Here is a 16,199-nt window from a genome sequence, read left to right on the forward strand (position 1 = left end):
CCACTCCCAGTGACACTATCAGGGGATCCGACACATCCGGGGAAGGGTGAGGGAGCCCTGGCACTGACAAGAAGCCACGAGCCTGGACACAAGCCTGGAGGTCTGGGTGGTCTGGGCCTTGATACTATCATTCCCAAAGGAACAGAAAGCAGAAGGCAGGGCCGAGAGCTGGGCAAGAAACCAGAGGCAGAAAGGCAGGCAAAGAGAAGGCACTCCCAAAAGGCACCAGGCTCTCTGGCCTGAAAGATACAAGGCAATGAACTGTGCCTCTTCATAAACATGTGACCCTGCCTAACTTCTTGTAAGTTCACAGCCATGAATGCAGTGGTACAGACAAGGCTACTTCCTACATTCTAGACATACATCAGGATTCATGAAAAGCTTGTAGTCCGTTGAGAACAAGATGCCACATCCTCATGGCAAAGAAGACAGGCACTTCTGCCTCCATTTTATACTTAAGGGGGCAGAAACAAAAAGTGATACAATCCAGTAATCACACAAGCCAGCATCAGTGCTGTCTCAGACTGTCTTGACTCCATCTGTTTTGTCCAGCTTCATTTCTCTCTTACCAGAAGATGATGAAAATTCACCTTTCAAAATATTACAAAAGCAAACAATTCAAAGCAAAGCAGCGTTATTTTTTAAACAATATAACAATATTTTGGGGAGCTGGCCAGTTAGCCCAGTTGGTTAGAGTGTGCTGCTGATGACACCAAAGTCTAGGATTTGATCTCTGTACCAGCCAGCCACCACAAAAAATAAAGAAATAAAACAAATATTTTTTAAAAAGACTTTTCAGAAAACACCACATTTTATCCTCCAAAGCAGTAACTCCTTAACAATAAGGGAACATGAAGTATTAAATTGCTTTTTTCTCCAAATAAATCCACAGTGTGGAAGAGTCTAGGTCTAACTTCTCTGCTGAAAGAAATCCTGACTTTTGTGCTGAATAGGAATGGTGATTCTAGCAAAATCTCTCACTACCTCAAGGTCTAGATTTAGTTGAATCTAGCTACAGCATATAATATAGAAGTGCTTGTGGCAGATAAATTGCAAAAAATGTGCCTAATTCATTACCTTCCCTGTATCGATGCCCTTTATGGTGCAACTTTGCAGCTCTTCCCGTCAAGAGATGGAATCTATTTCTCTGACCCTTGAATGTGGGCTGGCTGCTGGCACTCTGGCCAGCAGGATGTCTGAGGTGATAGGGCACCAGTTCTGGGTACGGGGGGCCTCGCCAGCTCTCACTCCCTCTCTCAGAAGCCGGCCACATCATGTGAACCAGAGGGGCAAACCTGCTGGAGGATGATCGAAGACATAGAAGAGAGCCCAAGTGTCCCAGGTGAAGCCATCCTCAGCCAGCCCATAGCTAGCTAACTCCCAAACATGAGAGACCAGCTAAGGTTAGCAGAGCTGACCCGCAGCTGGCCACAAGCATGAGTGAGCCTGGCTGAGGCTGGAAGGACTGCCAAGCAGCCAGCAGGCTCGTGAGCAGTGACAAATACCTGCTGTTTTAAGCCGCTGCATTTTGAGGTGGTTTGTTAAATAGCAAGAGCTAACTGATACAATGCTATCTGTTCCAAATAAATAGTATACCATTAAGAATACTGAGAAATCTCACCTTAAATTTAAAAATAAAAAGAACATTTGGCATTTACTAAGCATAAGGATTTCAAAGTACTTAGCAAACAAATAACTCTAACTCTTTTTTTTTTTTTTTGGTGGCTGGCAGGGACGGGAATTCGAACCCTTGACTTTGGTGTTACCAACACCATGTTCTAACCAACTGAGCTAACTGGCCAGCCCTCCAGTTTAACTCAATTGAAATATAGGATCCCCATTTTGCACAAATGTTAATCTGAATCCTTAGAAACTGAAGAAGTCACTGTAAAAGCATAGTTATTTCTCTTAAATGTGGTATAATAATATTTGTCAGCCTGAATCAATCAAGGATAATAATTCTGCATGTTCTTTTATATTCCCACAGTAGATATGACAAATAGACTTAAGACCACAGTTCTGATTAAGAATAAAGTATTTATTCCAGGGAGATTAATCTTTGATCTGCTGAAAGATATGTCTGATGATCAGAATAGGTAGAGGGACTCCATTTTATTTTTTCCAGTCCCCTTGTTGGACTCTCTCAAAAAGCTAATTAAAAGCAAGGTTAAAATAGACTTTAGGGAATCACCAAGTCTATAAAGCCTCATCTATTTAAGCTATAATACAGTAGAAACAAAGACAGATTCATAGCATGATTTTTCTTCTGAAAAGCACTGGTTCTCAAACCAGGAGGCATGTTGTAGGACTACTATTTTTGTGTGACTAATATTTTTAAAGCTGTAATTCCACAAGACATACATTTGGGTTCAATACATATTTTCCAGTATGTATGACCAGTATGAGTACCTCAAAATTCATGCCCACACACTGATAAACAGACTCAAATAGCATGCAGTATTTCTGTAATATCATAAGGCCAAGTTCTACCTCACCTGAAACAGTAACATTTCTAAAACTTAGTATCTTTTAAAAATTTTCTCAAGAAAACCCTAAACACCCCCAAACTAGGGGAATTAAAGTAATGCAACCATCTTTCAATTTTAAATGGATATACAAGGATTATTCAATTAATCAATTAAAAAGAGAATTTCAGAATATACTATATGTTACAAATTAAGCCCAAGGTCCTGATTTCTTTTAAACTCTGGGGAAATAGTAATTTTGAGGAAATCTGATTTTTTGGTCACTCTTAGGGATGATGATACTATTTCATATCTTGGTAAATCTCCAAGCATTTCTGTCACCTACAGCAAAGGATATTTTTTCCTAGTCTGACAGTACCTCTAGGGAATACAGACAAAAATATGTAATTCTGGTACCCTAAATGGTTTCTATAACATGAAGATGTTAGCCTGAAAGGAAGAGGAAATGATATGGTCATCAGTGCAGTCTGTTTTTATCAAATAAATAGCAATCTCCTTCCAATCAAGTCTCCGGAACTCTGCCCTCTTCATTCCCGCTGCAGAAAGAAGTCTTTCTCCCTTAGTAACAGAGAGGGAAAACACTAGACAGTATTGATTCTCTACACTAAAAGGCAGAGAAACCAGTTCTTTTTGTAGAAGGGAATTAGACTGGCTGAGAAAAATAAAAATTTCCATCCCCTCCTAGGATCTAGGGAAGGAATGCTGGACAGCTTCAAGGGTCTGTGACGATGAGTCAGAGTGCATCACAAGCATTTTTCTATGCAGGCAGGAAGGCCATAGGGTGACCCCAGCATGTGCACCACCCATAAATGAATACCACCTCTCCAGAAGCCAGTGGCTGATTCTCTACCTGCAGATGTTTCCTTTTTGACTCGAGAAACACTTCTGCTGTAATCTTTTCAACATTAGCATGAAAATGATTTTTTATGATCCCTGGGCTACCAAGGCTAAAAACCATGCCAACTGCTGAAGAGCAGGGGTAATCTAGGCAGACTGGAGTCATGTGACACTCTTTAAGTTTAAAAAAAAAAAGCCTCAAATTCAATTCATAGCCTATTCCCTAGAAGTCTTGAAACACAAGGTCAAGCTAAACCAAAAGAAGCACAGTTTTAGGTAGTAAGGAACAGTAGCCTATTTTAAATTCTGTTCCATGATTCTTTATTTCTAACAGATTTGCTTCCTGATTCAGTCAAACACTTGAGACACTACTACCAGCTTTATACTGCTTTAAGTGCTGGAAAATTTTTAAAAGTCATCATTTAATTAGTGAAAGACAAACATGTAGTAGTAATAATATAAAGTGGTAAGAGCTATGGGAACAGCAAGGGTGGATTAATGTTAGGAAGCAGTGATGGTGTGATATGGTGGGTTGGAGGATTTGGCAAAGATTGTGCGACAAGATATTTCAAGCAAGTCCCAATGGATGAGAAGGAAATAGAATATGAAATAGAGAAGAATGATCCAGGAGAAGAGAACAGCACAGCAGTAAGAAGCCTCTTTGAGGTACTACAGGTATCCCAGGAATTTCATCCTAAGCAGTATTTTCTACAAACCATAACCTCGAAACCAAAAATGCACCCATCAATACTGATTTCATTCTGAGCACCCCCAGCTCCCCATCAGCCTTTGCAATTGGACTCTATTGATAAAAAGTGGATAAAGCAAATATAAAGAGGATGAGAGGGAAAGAGGAAAAAAGCCAGACAGGAGAGTTTTCACCTAAAATTTCTTTAGAATGGTCTGCTGTGGATTCACATTGATCTTAAAGGGAACTGTTCTAAATAAAGTAGTATGTGATCAACAAAGAAAAATGAATAGTTAAAAAGATTATTTCACTATGAAGTATGACAAAAACACATCATTAAATGAGTAACATGTGTTCACCATATCTTAACAACAAATCTCAGAAACTCACAAATTTCAGAAATTCACAAATCTCAAAAAGATTTGCTAAGCAAACATTGTAGAAAGGAAAGATGAATACCTGAATTCTAGAAACAAATACCATTCATTATAATACAACTTGCTTCCTATGAAAGAACCAGCAGATTATTAAAGCTGCGCACAGGGGGAAAATGCCCACGGCACAGAAATGGTTGAGTCTGTATCACTCAGCCCTGCTATGTGGGAAGACAAGATGAATCAACACAAAGCAATAGTAACAATATCTGACTGTAATTAATTTGCATAATCAATAAGATACTATAAGTGCTAAAGGAAGCTCAGAAAGAACAGGCGATGTTGGGCTGGGAAGAACTGCACAATGGAAGCAGTAGAACTTGAGAAGGCGAAGTAGGGTTTGAATGTGGGAGAGAGTGGAAGGGAAGTGCCTTGTGGGGGGACAAAGGCATCCAGGTGGCAAGTGTACAAGATGCTAATGGGACAGAGTGCGTATTGGCTTTACTGGACATGAAAGAACCACTGAGAACTAAAGGTGGAAATAAAGCTGGGTGGGGACCAGTTTTAGGGTCCCCAAAGTCCTTTTACAGACGTGATGAAATAAGGAGTTAATGGGAGGTCACAAGCAAGGAAGAGACATAATAAAAGCCATGTCGAAGGTACAAGCTTGGCAGGACAGATTCAAGTAGGGCACAACTGAACTCAGGGAAGCCAACTAATATGCTGGTGTAGTAAAAGAGGTTTAAAGGATGATCAGCACAAGCATACAGTAATTATGGGCAGGTGTGCAGAAAAGAGTTAATGCAGCTGTCCTTAGAAAGGCCTGCTTGCAAGTTTGGCCCCTGGCTGGTGTCTGGGACCTTGGATATCCAGAGGGTTCTCACTATTCCCTAGCTCATAAGAGTGGCTCACTGTGCTTAATGTTTGTATAAAATGTGTGGTTTATGCTGATCACCCACTTTCCTTCTGGGAGTCTAGAATTTTGGTACTTACTAGGTCGAGGGTGTCTATATGACCAGCCCCCGATAAAAACTTTGGGTACTGAGTCTCAAAAGAGCTTCCTTGATAAACAATATTTCACACATATTGTCATAAATAATATTTCACACACGTTGTCAATACCAGAGAAATTAAATGGGTCCTGTGTGACTCCACAGGGAGAGGACTCTTGGAAGCTTGTGCTCAGTTTCCTCTAGATTTCACCCCATGAGCTGATTTTGTTTTGTGTCTTTCGGCTGTAATAAATCCTAGCCATGAGTATGACTCTATGGTGTCAGTCCTCATAGTGAACCAATAAACCTGGTCTTGAGGACCCCTAAAACAGCAGGGGAAAGATATATAAGGAAAACTAACATGACCAACAGGACTTGTAAGTGACCAAATATGGAAATAAAGAAGAGATGCGACTCAAGGCGGTTAAAGAATTTATGTTTATAAGTGACTCCCAAAATGGTATTGTCCTATTCAGACAGGAAAATTTTTATTTTACACACACAAACACACACACACACAAAGTAGAAAAAACTTTAGCTTTTGATGAGATTAAAATAATTAAATGGAAAAAAAATTAGAATGAAAATAATAATACCTAACACTTGTACGGGGCTTTCTCTGTGCCAATCACTGTTGTATGTGCTTTGCATCTATTAATTCACGTAATCTTCACCAAACCCTATGAGGTAGGTGTTATTATGATCTCCATTTGATACTTGAGAAAACTGTGATACAGAGAGGTTAAGTAACTTGTCCAAGGTCACATGGCTGGGATTCAAACTCAGGCATTCTGTCTCCCAAGTCTCTGGTCTTAACTACGCTACAAAAAGAAAATGATTGTAACAATAAAGGACCACCCTAACAATAGAGGAATAAATGCATTTCCACCTAGGCTTCCCGCCTTCCCATTTCTTCAGTTTATTTTATAAAACAAATTAAAGAGTCTACTACTTTAAGGAACTGCATGCAACTAAAATATAGCAGTTAACATCCTGATTTTCTGTATAAGCTAACAGCTTCCAGCTATGTCAGGTTTCCTCCTAAGCAAAACATTTAAAAATCAAGTTGTTTATTTAGGATTATATCCACATGAACAATTAGTAAATATGCAAATTTTCTCCAAACCATCTTAATATGCTTAGAAATGTCCAAGAGGAATCAAATATATTAAAGCAAATATCTGCTATAATAAAAAAAGAAAAATGCTAAAAAAAATTTTAAACTTGGCTTTCCTGTAATCTTTACTGTTGACCAGCCTAAGTACAACATCCTAAAACATTTTAAAAAACATGAGATATTTCTTTGTTTCACTCAGGCCAAACAAAATTGAGTTTCCTACCCAAACCAATCTTGGGCTACAAGCCCCTGAAACAATAGTATAAGTACGCTCATCTCCAAACTCTATTTTTCAAAAATGAAGACAGTAGGCCTATAGCCTTAACTTACTTATAAGTCTTTATAAAAAGGCAGGCCGGTTAGCTCAGTTGGTTAGAGCATGGTGCTGATAACACTAAAGTCTAGGGTTCAATCCCTGTACTGGCCAGCTGCCAAAGAAAAGAAAATTAAGACACAAGGCTTTGTAATAAACATTTTAACTTCTAAAAATCCTAACATTCAATCAACTAACTGTCTAAATTCTTGGTGCAGACCACAGCAAAGAAGTCCAAAAAGCAAACCTGAGGGTGAGAGAGGGAGAGGGGAAAAGGAGACATTGGTAAAAGGACGTGAAAATCAACTACATTGTATATTGGTAAATTAAAAAAAAAAAAAAAAAAAAAAAAACCTGTCTAGAAAATCAGTTCCTGCTGTCTCACCACATTTCAGTTCTGTTCTGAAAGCAGAGTCTCATTTTCTGTTTCCCCCACCAAAGTCACACTGTTGCAGTTCAAATTCTTAAACTTACTACTGAAGTTACTTTTGTTTTGTTTTATACAATTTCCTGAATAGACAGACCTTCTTTATTGATTCAAAAATTTTAAAGAATCCATGAATTTATCATTCTCATATTTTGCTCAAATTCCAAAGCTCAATTCTTAGCTCCGAAATTCAAGCAATTTAATCTAAAGTTAACAATACTAATTTAAGTTTAGGTTTATATACTAATTTAAGTTTAAATAAAAGAGTTTTAGGTTTTTATTACTCCAACAAAATGTAAATGACTTCATTCAGAGTCATACCATTCTCTGTCAAGCTTTCATGACACATTAACCCATGAAGGTTTCTAACCAGCAGCCAAAAAAAAAAAAAACTAGATGCCTAAGCTCACTGCCCAAATCACCTCCAGGTATGATGGAATTAAGTTTTAGTATTCCAAATTGGCTTAATAATCTTGGGGAGAGGGGGTTGATTGTATTTAGCTCTGTCATATGTTGTTTGGTTATATGGGGATAGGTAGGAATGTGTGAACGATTCCCGGCAAATATATCCCAGAAACTGACAAAAAAGAGGACAAAATATAAACAGTATTCTCCCCCAGTGGCTCTCCATAGGTAAGCACAGTGACAAATAACAGTTTTCTTACAGAGCAGTGGTTCTCAAAGTGTGGTCCCAGACCAGCAGCATTAGCATCAACATCACCTGGGGACTTGGCAGAAATACCAATTCTCAGGCCCCACCCAACTCTATCAATCAGAATCTCTAGGGGTGGGGCGCAGTAATCCATGTTTTAAACAGACTTCAGATGATTCTGATCCACGCTCAAGTTTGAGACCCACTCTTCTAGAAAGACGAGATAAATAAGTACATTATACCCAGACCAGGGTTTCTCAACCTCAGCACTATTGGCATTTGGGGCCGTTAATCCTTTGGTGAGGGAGCTATCCTATGCATTATAGGATATTGACATTCTCCTCTAGTTATGACAACCAAAAACATCTGCAGATTTATTCAAATGTCCCCTGGGAGACAATATCACTCCTAGGTGAGAACCACTAGCCAACACTTTAGAAAAGTGGACACTGAATTCAGAAAGACCCTCATATCTTTCACTTTTCCTCTCAAAATTCTCTCAGCTAGTTCTCACTGCCTTTAGTTTTTATAAAATGAATTAACTTCAGTTGGACCCTACTTTGTTAAAAGTTACTTTTCTGAGCATTAAAGCAAAAGTTGTATAGAAAAGGTGCATACCATTTTTTTAACCTTAAAAACTAGTAGAAAGGAGGGAAGGATAATTAAATCATGGCAAAAGAAAAAAAAGAATCCTAGCATTTCACACTTGTTACTGGAGTAACACTGACTGATACTGCCTGGACTCAGTCTCTCCAAATGTGTAGAAAAACTGGGTTCATGGCAGAAAGGACTACAGCCTCAGAGTCAGACCTGGGATCTAATCTCAGTCCCATATCTTAATAACTATGTGACACAGGCAGTTACTTCAATATCTTTTGTGCCTCAGTTTTCTGACCTGTCAAATGGCCATTACAATAGAATGCACAGACTACACATTCTATAATACTCCCAGCAAGGCCTGAGACTGCACCCGCAATTAAATGCATTGCTATTTCTGCAAAACAGAGGAATATTCACACTGCATGGGATAAATAAAGATCACAAATAGTCTCATCTGTTCAGGTCAAGTTTTAGTATAAAATGAGTTTTCAGGTCCAGCTTACACACACACGAACTTTTGAGTTTTAGAATGTATTGAATTTTGGAACTGCTGATACGGGAAGGTGACTGTACCTAACCTGGGGTGGAGGCGGGTGTTGAGGATTGGATAGAGTAACACGCATAAAGTTCAACTCTGTACTGATAAATCAAAAGGTTACCTATTGTTATTTCTAAAGTACAAATTCTGATCATGTCATTTGCTTGCTTTTAACTCTTTGATGGTTCCTCACTGCCTGTAAAATAAAGACCAAATTCCTAACAGCGGCACACAAGAAGGGCCTTCCATAACTGTACACTGGCCCTTCCAACTCTCGGTCCTCTTGCCTACTATGGCCACACAAACACCTTTCACTCTGATCACGTAGAAATAGCTATGATTCTTTATCTCTTAAAATTCCCTCTAATCTCTTCCTTCTGCCTAGAATGGGGAGGCACATCCCTCCTTTCTTCTACAGACCATTCCTCTATCCATGAAGACCAGCTCCTATGACTTCCTCTAGGAGACTATCCTTGAACCCCAGCCCTGGCTCAAGGAGCCTGCTCTTCCTCTGAGTATATAGGGCCATTTCTTCACTGAACTACCCAGCCCTTGAGCAATTTCAGTGTCAGCTGTCTTTCTAGCCCCCAAGTCTAGCTTGGGTCCAGCACATGGTGTCTGATAAATACTTGGATGAATAAGGGAGGTCAGTGTTCCACTTCCTCAGACATACATGCTGGTTTCATCAGGTCAAGGGCCATAAAAATCAATGTATCAGAAGTTATATGAGGGCAGATACTGTAATCTCTATTCTGTCCCTAGGGCCTGGCACTCAATAAATAAAGTATTTCTAAATGAATGAATGAATGAATGAATGAATAAATGATAAAGAGTACAACACATATCTATGAAATGTGAAAACCACCATGCCCAACAACAACAAAAACACTCCACAGTCATGTGCTTTCATTAAATCTCATAAAGTGTGGCACCCCCTAAAAGGACTGTCCTACCTTCAGGGAAGTTCATGGGCCTGAGGCACCAACCCTCACCCAGTCCCTTCATCTCCCAACGCTCTGCAGTAACAGTGGTGCCCCAGTGAAAACAGGGGCTGAGCCAAGGCTCCCCTAGAACATTTCAGTCCCAGAGCAGCTTAGTAATCACTTTCCATAAAACATTTATGAGCACTGCTCACGGCCTGTGATCTCAAATATTCAGCAATTTATTCAACATGCGTGAGTCATGAATAAAATATTTTACTGAATAAAGATTGCTAACTTTTACAGCATGTTGTCGACATCTATGTTTGCATCACGCAGATATCATTAGTCTGCCCTTTGCCTTTTTTACGCTCCCATCTTCTCCCTGTGTCTCATGCACCCCCACCTCTCCCACTCCCTTCCTGCTTCACACACTAGTTCCTACCAATCACTCCGCACCTGTTGGAGGTCAGCTACCTATAAACTGGCAGGGGAGGCCACTGCCTGCTTACAATAAGCTCACTATGTAGTGGAGGAAAAGACCATAAACTCACTCAAAAGCAAAATACAAAGGTCAAACAGGAGCTGGGGGCTTCAGGTTTTCTCTCTCCCCGTTCAAGGCTCAGGACGGGCCCTCCATGTCACTTACATCAAAGGGTCTGATTACAAAAGGCTGGACCATGCCTTCTGCTTTAAGAGAACAGCAGTACCTTCCATCCTCCGGAAGGCCTGTCGACTTTTGGAATTTCACTATTTAAGACCACTCATTTTACCAAGGAAACACTCAGTAAATATCAGGCACTTCCTTCAAATTCCCACTGGAAAGCCACTAAAATGTTAAACCTTTAGGATTTTTAAAGATGCTGAAGTTTTAAAACAATCTCTCTGTAATCCAATCATACAGCAGGGAAGACCAGAGAGCCACTGGGAATTCCTGGCTTGCATTTCCAGCTTCACCACTATCTGTAAGCTTCACCTCCACGGCCTCAGTTTCCTCTTGGGTAAAATGAGAAAATTGGACCAAATCAGTGTTTCCCAAAGTGTGGTGGGTATCCAATGCAAGATGTCTTAATGCAAGTAGGAAAGGACGTTGTGTACCCACAGATTAACATGTTTCAGTTATTAGTTTATTCCTTAGGCAAGTAATACTAGTTTTCCTTATGGTGGAGAGAGAGAGATATATATATACATATATATCTATCTATATAGAGAGATACATATATACATAAATTCCTTTTAAAAATAAATGCATCTAAGTCTTTTTAAAAATAAGTCGCATTTATAAATAACTATTCAGTAAATAAGAGTTCAGGTGGTTTTAGCAGCTGTGGCAAAAAATAACTGATCTAAAGGCCTGGCGTTGCGCAAAAGAGAGATGTAAAACCCAGAGTAGACTTAAAGAGTGAAAGCCCCTGGAGGATCCTTGCGAGGAGGAAATCCCGGGGAAGGAACCGGGGCCCGTGGTAACCAGCCCCCAATCCTCTAATGTTCCCATAGGAGGCGACTTGGAACTGACCAGGGATGGCCAAGAAACACCTTCTGAGCGCCAGGCGAAACCCAGAAAAGGAGAGGGAGACCTGGGTGAAGCTGGTGGAGGGGCGCGGTGAGGAGTGGGGTCCACGCCCGGAGCAGGGCAGGGATCCCGAGCAGAGCAGCACGGTAAGACTGGGGTCCTAGGCTAGAAGGACGCGGTGGGGACGAAGGTCCCGGACTGGAGGGGCGCGGCGGGAACAAGGATCCCGGACTGGAGGGGCGCGGCGGGGACGAAGGTCCCGGACTGGAGGGGCGCGGCGGGAACGAGGGGGTCCCGGACTGGAGGGGCGCGGCGGGGACGAAGGTCCCGGACTGGAGGGGCGCGGCGGGAACGAGGGGGTCCCGGACTGGAGGGGCGGCGTGGGGCGGGAACGAGGGGATCCCGGACTGGAGGGGCGGCGGGAACAAGGGTCCCGGACTGGAGGGGCGGCGTGGGGCGGGAACGAGGGGGTCCCGGACTGGAGGGGCGGCGTGCGGCGGGGGTACTAGTCTAGAGACGTACGAGTGGGGTCGAGACTGCAGGACCCGCGGAAGGGAACGGGGACCCCAGCGGACAGGAGGGGCGCGGTGACACCCCCGACGCGGCAGGCCGGGGCCGCGAACCCCACCGCCCCCACAGCCCGTCGCCGCCCCCGTCGCGCCTCGGCCCCGCGCACGGCCCGCCGGCCCTACCTGTCCTCACTGGCGGTGATGACGCCGTCCTCCTTGGGGATGAGCAGCGCGGCCGTGACGGCGTCCTGGTGGCCCTCGATCTTGCTCAGCAGCACCGGGCGGCTGCTCTGCGGCCTGGAGTGGATCTCGGCCGCCATGTCTCCCGGGCGGGCGGCCCATCAGCTGACGGCCGGGCGGGCGGGGACGCGCCGCTTTCCCTCAGGCTGCCGGGCCGCGTGGGCGCCGCCGCCGTAAACTCCCGAGTGCTGCCGCCGCCGGCCGTATGGCATAGAGAAGCCCCGCAGCTAAATCCTGGGGCGAGGAGGGGATCACGGAGAGCGCCTGCCCAGGAGTGGGGAAAGTAATGAAGGTTAGAAAATAGAGTCATTCACCCGGGAGTGAGCAGTTGGAGGGGACGAGGAACTGTCCCCCAAACCAGAGCCTTCGGAAAATAGTAATACTCCATTGCATCCATTCCAGGAAGCCATTGTTTAAACGACACACCCCAATTTCAGAAATATTAAAATGTGAAAAAATGTGGTTGCATCTTAGAATCTTTCAACTACAAGAGATGACTCTCACTGAGTGGTGACTATATTCCAGGCACTATCCGAGTTTGTTTACATAGATTATCTCATTTAATAGTGATAACCTTAAGAGATGAAGAAATAGGTGTTCTCGTACTCCCATTTTAGAAATGAGAAAATGACCACGGAGAAGTTCAGTCACTTGCTTAAGGTTGTATAGCTATGAGAAAGAGAAAAGCAGCCCTAGATCTCTGGGAGCTGGCCTGGTATTATCAGACAGGTTTTGAAGATGTTGTTATCAGGCCCAAGTCCAGCTGCCTGCCTAAAAAAAAAACCCTGTTTTGACTTGACAAAATCTGTTACCCCAGGGCATTCAGCTCCCGGCTCAGGTTTGCCAAAATCTTGTTACCGAATCCAGGTCTGGCTGCCTGCCCCCAAATAAAAACAAACAACCTAAAAATCAAATGTTGGTGAAAATGGAAGTCAATTTTTATTCAGGCATACCAGTGACCTGAGGAGAGATGTTAGTCTAACCCATCTCTCCCGTAAACCTAAAGGAGAATGTCCAGACTAAAGCCATCTCAAAAACTCGGATTTACTGAGGAATTTTTAAAGAGGAGGTTAAAGAAATGGAAGGTGGGAAATGAAAAGCAGGAGCTAGGGGGATGTGAGTTTCAGGGGTTCCATGCAAGGAGCCAAGTGCAAGTTCTTGCCAAGGCTCCGTCTGGTTTCTGTTCCCATCGTTGTTACCTCAGTGTCCTGTGGGACTTTGATTTACTTCAAGGTGGAGTCAGCATAGCTTTATTGATGTCTTCCTTGGTTTCTCAGCATCTGGATAGTATGTGCCTTGTGACAAATTTGCAACTCCAAGCTGACTGGAAAACAACTTTACATTTATGTTATTCATCTTGCCCCATAAGCAAGGTTCAAAGTATCAAATAACCATGGGAAAAGAGGGAACTTAGAAATGCGTGCTAAGAAAAAAGTGTCCTTCTAAAATTTCTTAAAGCCCATGTGGTTTTAGGTCCCAACATGGCTTCAGTCCTGCTCGCTCCCACATTGCCAGGAGGTGGCTGGGTGCTCACAGGTCCTTCCTATGGAACATAAACATTAAACGAGGCCACTCCATAATCATGTCACACAGCCAAAACATGAACATTGCACAAATCACAAAAATGACCAAACACCCACCTATCCTGGATAATATTAGTGACTACTATTTCTTTACCAATTACAGCTAGACTCTGTTAAATAAAAATTATAGGAGGCCATTGTTTTGTACCAAGTTCCTGCACTAGGCCCCAAAAGAGCAGACTAAAAGTCAAAATGGAGTCACCCCTGCTAAGTTTCATGTCACCAAACCTCAACTAAGTTGTGGTCTGACCTTCCCAGAAATCAGGAAACAGAGATAGCCAATTTCCCAGTGGTCTGACCTTCCCAGAAATCAGGAAACAGAGATAGCCAATTTCCCAAACAGGCTAGTTTATATCTTTAATAAGCAGGACAGTGAAATTCCCTTTGCTTTAAGTCTTACATAAAAAGGATTGCCTGAAGTAACCTAATGTTAAGTAATCATTTTTCTGTTGTTCTGTCTCTCTTTCCCCCCTTATAAGGAAACTAAGTTTGAAATGACCAGTCTGCCTTTTGTTTTTTGTTTCTGCTTTCTTCAGCCCCTTCTGTCTATAAAGTCAAACTCCTCTGCTCTGCTCATTAAAACACTTATTCTATTCTATGGAATGAATTGTTGCCCGATTCTAAAATTGCAAATAAAGCCAATTGAGATTTTTAAATATGTTGTAATTTTATCTTTTGACATGGGTCAGAGAATTTTAGAAATGATGGGGGGTTTAAGGAAAAGGAGCTTCCCTCTGGAATGGCAGTTGTCAGGAAGTGGGGGTAATTCTAAGATTGGTTATCTTAATAAATCTTATCCAGATGGAAGAAGACTAGATAGAGGTGTCAAACCAAAAAATCAAAATGCAGTCACTTATGCTGAGGTTTCCAAAGCAAATTTGAGTTGTTGATGGACCTTTTGAGAAATCAGGAGAGAGAGATAGTCTAATTTCCCAAACATGCCAGTATCAATCAGCCATCTGCCTAGTAGGGGCCTATTGTAGGAGCTTAGTCCAAAAACATGGCCTCCTATAATTTTTATTTAACACCCCAATGCCCCATGGTTTTCCATGATGTCTCTCCTCCTTCTAACATGCAACCAATCCCACTTGTTAACTCTAGGTACGTTTGGGCAGGAGGACATTGACAGCTAGTAAGTTAAAGAGTCATGACTGTGACCTAGGAAGTCAATAACTCCAAAGACCTCCCCTTTTCAGTCACCCCAGCCCCCCACGCACTATATTATTCTGACACTTGAATTACAGAATTGTACTAGAAGTGTACTGTTCACATGCTTACCAAGCTCTTGAAATGCGGCTAGTTCAAATTGAGATGTGATATAAGTATAAAACACTTACTGGATTTTAAAGACTTACTACACAACAAAAAGGATGAAAGATATCTCATTAATAATTTTTTATAGTGAGTACATGTTGAAATGATACTATTTTGGATATATTGAGTTAAAGAAGATACTATTTTTAAAAAATTTTTTTTCATTTGCAGCTGGCAGGTACAGGGATCCAAATGCTTGACCTTGGTGTTATAACACCACGCTCAAACCGAATGATACTATTAAAATTAGTAGGACCTGTTTCTTCTTATTTTTTAAATACAGCTAGTAAAAATTTTAAATTACAGATGGGGATCACATGATATTTCTTTTTTTCCCTTTTTTTCTTTTCTTTTTCTTTTTCTTTTTTTTTTTTTTTTTTTGCAGCTTGGCCAGTAAGGGGATCCGAATCCTTGACCTTGGTGTTATAATACCATGCTCTAACCAACTGACCTAATCGGCCAGCTCTCACATGGTATTTCTATTGGACAGTGCTTCACTAGTACTTTTTTAATGATTAAGTTAGTAACATACATTCATGGATTTTCATCTATTCACCAAACATGTATTATACACCTATTATGTGCCATGTGCTGACAAGATGAATAAGACACAGTTCTTGCAAGGCTCATACAGTTTAATGAACTAGACAGGCTACTGAACAACTTTGTTCAATCTACAAATATTTCGTGAGTGCCTGCTATGACCTAGGTGCCATTTTAAATGCAGCCAAGCTCAAGAGAAACAAATACCCCTCTACTGTTAGAACTTACATTCCAGTGAAGGAACCAGATAATAAACAAAGTAAATAACTAAATCGTATAGTATATTAGAAGATGTTAAATGCTATGGAGAAGTGGGGAAGGTGATAGGACTATGAGGGGTTGTGATTTTAAATAGGATGGAATGGTAGATACGGAGATAAACTGCACAGATCCGCCTTCATGCAAGAAGAGTGGTCAGCAGACAGTCTCTAGCCTTCTGCTCCTTAGAGTCTGTTCAGCTGCTGAGTGCCACGTGCCTCCGTCATGCCCTTCATGGGGAAGCCTGCATTCAGTAACTGAACAAGACAGGAATACAATGGTCTGACCAGCAGGA

General features: G+C 41.8%; 1 protein-coding gene across 1 annotated transcript in view; it reads right to left on the reverse strand.

Moving 5' to 3' along the window:
- The window catches only part of WDFY1 (WD repeat and FYVE domain containing 1), a 51,311-nt gene extending 39,007 nt beyond the window's left edge, over positions 1 to 12,304 (reverse strand). The window contains exon 1 of the mRNA XM_063112471.1: positions 12,150 to 12,304. Coding sequence (XP_062968541.1) covers positions 12,150 to 12,286 — 137 coding nt within the window. The 5' untranslated portion in view covers positions 12,287 to 12,304. The remainder of the gene's footprint in view (positions 1 to 12,149) is intronic.
- Positions 12,305 to 16,199: the final 3,895 nt, after the last annotated feature.

This window comes from Cynocephalus volans, chromosome 1 (genome assembly GCF_027409185.1).
Source record: "Cynocephalus volans isolate mCynVol1 chromosome 1, mCynVol1.pri, whole genome shotgun sequence".
NCBI classification, from domain to species: Eukaryota; Metazoa; Chordata; class Mammalia; order Dermoptera; family Cynocephalidae; genus Cynocephalus; species Cynocephalus volans.